General features: G+C 44.5%; 1 protein-coding gene across 1 annotated transcript in view; it reads right to left on the bottom strand.

Moving 5' to 3' along the window:
* Nucleotides 1-1667: 1667 nt before the first annotated feature.
* The window catches only part of LOC147609008 (putative receptor-like protein kinase At1g11050), a 36316-nt gene continuing 31983 nt past the window's right edge, over nt 1668-6000 (bottom strand). The window contains exon 2 of the mRNA XM_086788338.1: nt 1668-3666. Coding sequence (XP_086644464.1) covers nt 2210-3666 — 1457 coding nt within the window. The 3' untranslated portion in view covers nt 1668-2209. The remainder of the gene's footprint in view (nt 3667-6000) is intronic.

The raw sequence follows: 6000 nt of genomic DNA, 5'->3' as shown, positions 1-6000 counted from the left end.
CTACCAATAAATACAACCATCTTCTAGAGAGTACGTGTTGTTCGTGCATACAATCACCTGCATGGACTTGTACCTGCTATGGATGTCATGTAACTATTGTCCCCATGTTTGTCTATTGGTACTACCATCAAGGTGTTAAAGCCTAGCAAGAAGGTCTATGTGCAGTACCCACTAAACAACACCCTTGAGCCTGTAAGGGTTGCCCTGGTAACACAAATGTTTTTGAAAGGGCTGCCCTAGTAACACATGTTTTTGGGATAACCATTTCTGTATCTATGTTGTATTATTTTGTTTGTGGAAAGTGTACATGAACTATGATAATTTAGCAACAACCCTAGTTATTGGGATGGCCATGGTATGCATCTATGTGGTATTACGTTTGTGGAAAGCATACATGTACTATGATAATTTAGCAACAACCCTAGTTATTGGGTGAGCCCCCAAATCTTGTATAGTTGAAATACTCCTTGGTAATAAAGATATCCCGAGGAAAGGGGGGGAGAGGGGCATTGCCACCCCAATGTAGTGTCCACAAGAAAATTATGTTTTCAACTGTATATGTGGGATTTATGGAAAAGTTTTTTTTGTGTATTTTGGCTAAGTGGTTGAGGCCATGTTTAATGTCTACTATGCAATGATGGAGAAACAATAAGTGTCAAAGGCCCTAGTCGCCTAGGCAAATCCCCTGCTTCGGCTACATTGATATTAGAGCAAGGATTCCTTCTCTCTTCAAGGAAGAAAAAGAGCTCAAGTGGGCACCACACTTAACCATCAGTGCTATTAAGCATGAAGAGCCAATCAACTCTTCTATTGCAAAGAGCGTAAGGACACGACGACGTCTCAAGCTCAAATCACGACAACAAATGTTACTGACATATCATTGAAAGAAAGTCCAACTCAATGACTCTTATATTCCAAATGCACAAGAACGTTTCTATCAATTCTTGTTGTCTATTATACATACCTGGCACCTGCTATCTATATTACGTGTACGAACTTGTACATGTTGCTGACGTCATGTGTACCTATTGTCCCCTTGTCTGCATCTATAATTGTTCCCACTCTTGGTGCTACTTGTACTACCATCAAGGTGTTCAAGAAGATCTACGGCTAGCTACCAACTGAAGAACATCCTTGGGCCTGAAAGGGTTGCCCCAGTAACACAAATGTTTTTGAGATAGCCACGTATCATCTATGAGGTATTATGTTTGTGTAAAGTTGATAGGTACTACGATACTCCGGAAAGAACCCTAGTTATCGAGTTAGCCCCCCAAAGCTTCCTTGGTTTTAAAAAAGGATGTCATGAGGCAAGGGGGATAGCCAATTTTGGCCTCGGTGTGTTCTCCATGTGTAAATTTTCTTTCCAACTCTTTATGTGGGATTAATACAAAGTGGCCATGTTTAGTATTTAATATGCATTCACGTGTTGACCAGTTTTTTTTTTAACCTTTCTAGTTTTTGAAAAAAAAAAACCAAAATCAAGTTTCTGTCATGGAGAAATTATAGTAATTGTTGGTCTCGTGGACCTTGAGTTATTTTGTCGACGTCTCTCTCTCTCTCTCTCAGAGTGCACGCGTGAGCGAAAGAAGGTAAGAAGGAGGGGGGGGGGGGGGGGGGGGGGGGGGGGGGGGGGGGGGGGGGGGGGGGGGGGGGGCATTTGTTCATCCTTAACACAAATCAATTCTGGTAAGTTCACACAATGATGTCTTCTCAATTACAAATTAGAAACATGCACATGGTTTTATCTATATATATAGCTAGATGAATCCAAGAACATGCCCAAATTCACCTTATAAGAAAGTGCAATTTATAACCTCATGGTAGTCATCCACAAGACAATAAACCATCAACTCCATCATGCATAGTATGGACTAGATAATACGCCATCCGCACTAACGTCATCAGTGCCCAATAGTGGGTGAAGAACTTGGTATCAATATATGCTCCCACCCCCCCACGCGCGCGTGCACACACACACATACATAAGAGCATACATTCATACGTACTGAGTTTCTGTCAGAAATCCGGAGATACAGGGCAGAGTCAGCCATAATGAAGTTTGAAAAAGGGCTTCATAACCTACCTTTTTTCTGCATCATCATTCTTGTAAAAAATCCATGAGGCCCTGCTATGCATAACTCAAGTCCATGCCTCCAGCATATCAACACCTGTATTTGACTTACCAAAGACCGACTGTTAGGAAGGCACATCAAAGCTCAATGTCTGCAGTGTCAAAGTTTAATGGTAAAGGCCGATCGGGTATCTCAGGAATCTCCTCATCGCCTTCTAGCATTCTGAGGGCTTGCGACATGGTGGGCCGAAACACAACTAGCAAGTGTGCACACAGAATACCCACATGCACATACCTTCCCATGATCTCTTTCAAGCTCTCATTCCTTATTGTAGAGTCAATAACCTCTAGCAACTTGCCCTTTTTGACAAGCATCCATGCCCAGTCTGTTATAAGATACTCTGCAGGTGACTCCTTCGTTGTGTCCAAGGCTCTTCTTCCACTTAACAGCTCAAGAAGTACAACCCCGAAACTATAAACATCAGTTTTTTCTGTTAATTGCCCATAAAGGGCATACTCCGGTGCCACATAGCCTTGTGTCCCTGCCACTCTCGTTGTCAGATGGGACATCCCCTCTTCTGTTATCTTTGCTAGGCCAAAGTCAGCCACCTTAACTTGGAGTTCTACATCCAAAAGCACATTGCTTGCCTTTATGTCCCTGTGGATGATAGCGGGTTGCACACCAGTATGCAGGTAGGTGATCCCTTTTGCCATCCCCAAAGCAATCTTGCGGCGTTGTGGCCATGTCAGAGGGGGCTTTGTGTTAGAAAACAGATAATCATGCAGGCTCCCATTGGGCATAAAATCGTAAACAAGAATGCGGCAGTGGCCATCTGCATCTGTGCTTCCAACACCACAGCCCCGTAAAGCAAGCAAGTTCTTATGACGGACATTCTTAATTACTTCAACCTCATTTAAGAACTCTGAGTCCCCATCAGGTGTTGTGTTCTGCAGCACCTTCACTGCAATGTCCAAACCATCTGGCATCAGACCCCTGTAAACTTTAGCAAACCCCCCTTGTCCCACCAAGTTTATATCCGAAAAGCCCTTTGTGGCCTCCTTGATCTGCTCCAATTTGAACCACACGGCCCCTGTATTCGGCAGCATATAAGCCTTGATCAACTTGTTGTTTCTATCAATAAACTCTCGATGCACCAACCACCTCTTTCGCCTAAGCCATAGCCAGAGAAGTACTGCTGCAGAGAACCCCACCAACAACCCCACAACTGCTCCCACCGCAATGAAAACAGTTGACATGCTCTTCTTGTTTACCGTCCATTCTTGCACCCCTAACAAACACTGTGCATTGGAGGGGTCCTTGGGCCCTTTGGAATTTGATATCCCAGCAGCATATATCACATAAAAGTATATGCAGGAAGAGGTGTCGTTGGAGAGTGCTTTTGCCTTGGCAACTGCAGTGTTGACATAATTACTGCATATAGTACAGGCTGCCAAGTTGGAGAGATCATCTTGGCAAGGCAGACTACCAATCTTTTGCGACCAATCCTTCGCAGTCTCAATGCCTGCACAAAGATCAGGACTCCTCACAAACATTGAGAAGTTATACTGGGCTGTAGAGTCGATAAAACATGCACCTGCAAAACCATGTCTATCCTTAACTGTTAAGCATTGACTGGCAAAAAAACCTATGGGAACCCCTACTTATATTTTTCCTCAGCATCAAAGAAAAGCCCAGAACATCACATTGTCACCTTGCTGCAACCATTCAGCATAAATGAAAATTGCTGTTGAGAAAGAAAGAGGGTTACAGAATCCAGATAGGGACATAGGATGTCAATGGCTACACCTATTATACTTATAGATGTGAATAGCTACATTTACCATATTGTAAAGCATGTACTGCCTGTATAGATAATGGATGTTCAGTGGGTGTACCAGAAGTCTTGTTGATGAAGACTTGCACTTCCCCTCAACACGCTTTACATGTATATCACTCTTTCTTGAACATCCGTCACCATATTGGGCATCCCCAGAATTCATGTGTGTGGAAGGGCTTTGGATGCCCAAAAGATCAAGAATGTACAAGTTTTGGGAATGGGGGATTATCCAGTACAGAGGACCAAGTGTTCATAGCATGGTCCATGAGACGGTTTCTTGGACACAAAAATGGGTTTTGGAGCTGGAGTGTCAAGTGGAAAGTATGTATGGCAAACTCTTGAGGATTTGGGGGAGATCGAGCGATGAAACACGTTTCTACATGGTGCTTACATGTATTTCTCATGTGGTGGAACACAAATGAGTATTCAAAGGTGTCTGCATGAATGAGCTCAATAGCCCCACTGGAAAACTCAAGTCCAATCTGGTGTTCAGCAACCAAATCAATGAACCAACAAGATTCCAATACAAGGAGGCATCAACTTGCTCACAAGGATCAATAACTATAAGTTTGGTATTCGGGTCCACCAGTGAGAACTAGGCTTGCAATTCTCCATCCCAAAGGCCTCCGACAACTCATGAACATACTGTTGTTGAGAAACAAAGAACCCCCTCTGGGTCTGCCAAGTCTCCAATCCCAAAAAGAAATAGAGTAAGCCTAAATCCGTCATCTCAAACTCCTTTGACAAGGCAGCCTTCATCACAGCTATGTGCTCCACATGACCGCCAGTGAGAATAAGATCATTCACATAAAGGATAATCAAGGTGACCATACCGCGCTCCCGAAAGAGAGACAAGTTTGGATCTGCAACTAATCTCTAGAATCCCTTCCGTAGAAAGAAAGAATCAATCTTCTGATTCCAAGCCCTGTGAGCCTGCTTAAGACCATACAAGGCCTTTCGTAACCTGTAAACTATCCCCTTTGATCCCGGAACCTCAAAGCTTGGAGGTTACTCAACATACACCTCCTCCTACAAGTCACCATTAAGGAACGAAAATTTCACATCCATCTGATACACCGGCCACCGCTGAGAAGAGGCAAGGGCAAGAACTGTCCGAATCGTGGTAATCCTCGTTGTTGGTGCAAAGGTGTCCTCGTAGTCGAAGCCAGGCCGCTGAGCATAGCCCTTAGCCACAAGTCTGGCCCTGTGCTTGTCCACCAACCCATCAGACGTATACTTGGTCTTATAGACCCACTTGACACCAATGACTGACCATTAAGACGGCCGCGGAACCAACTTCAAAGTGTTATTCTTATCTCAATGGCTTCAAGTTCCACTTGCATGGCTTTCCTCCAAGTCTTGCATGGCTTTCCTCCAAGTCTCCTCGGAAAGAGCTTCCTTAACGGAAGTGGGCTCTTTATCGTGAATGATACAAGACATCAAAGCATAATTCACCTCTAACAACTCCTCTGATTTACTCTTAGCACAAACTCTATGCGATCTTTGGCGTCCATTCTCCATGGTCCACTCGGAGAGATACTCCGTAACACCCAACTCCCGAATGGTGTCCAACAACCACTTTGGTACTCGACCTACTGCTGGGGCTAATCTCCAACCTTGGGCTCAACCTCTACAACTGACTAAGGCTGGATAGCTAGAACAATAGCTTGGGAATCATCCTCATACTCATCTGGTTCTCCAAGAAGTGGTGGCTCATCAACAGTGGAAGCTGGAACATGCTCATCAAAGACAACATCCCTATTGACAACAACCTCATTCCACTCTGGGTTACACAACCTACAGCCTTTGGAAAGAGAGTTATATCCCACAAATACAAGCTTCTAGGTGTCACCAATTGGCCGACCATTTGGTCCATCTCCAGATTTGTGTCTCGTTCACTTGAGGCCAGGCCGGCGTCTCATGTGAAGGGGCCAGTATTTTGCATAACATGGACGGGAGCCAGACTGGTGCCACCCGTGTGTTAGCAGGATGGTGTTGTATGGACGGGAGCCAGACCGGTGCCACCCATGTATGACCTGGAATGTGTTCTATCCATGGGATTGTCACGCCATGGAAGAGCCGGTATATGTG

Source organism: Cibotium barometz, chromosome 52, assembly GCF_041138505.1.
Source record: "Cibotium barometz isolate CiBa-2024 chromosome 52, ASM4113850v1, whole genome shotgun sequence".
NCBI lineage: Eukaryota > Viridiplantae > Streptophyta > Polypodiopsida > Cyatheales > Cibotiaceae > Cibotium > Cibotium barometz.
This window is presented reverse-complemented; position numbering and strand designations above follow the sequence as displayed.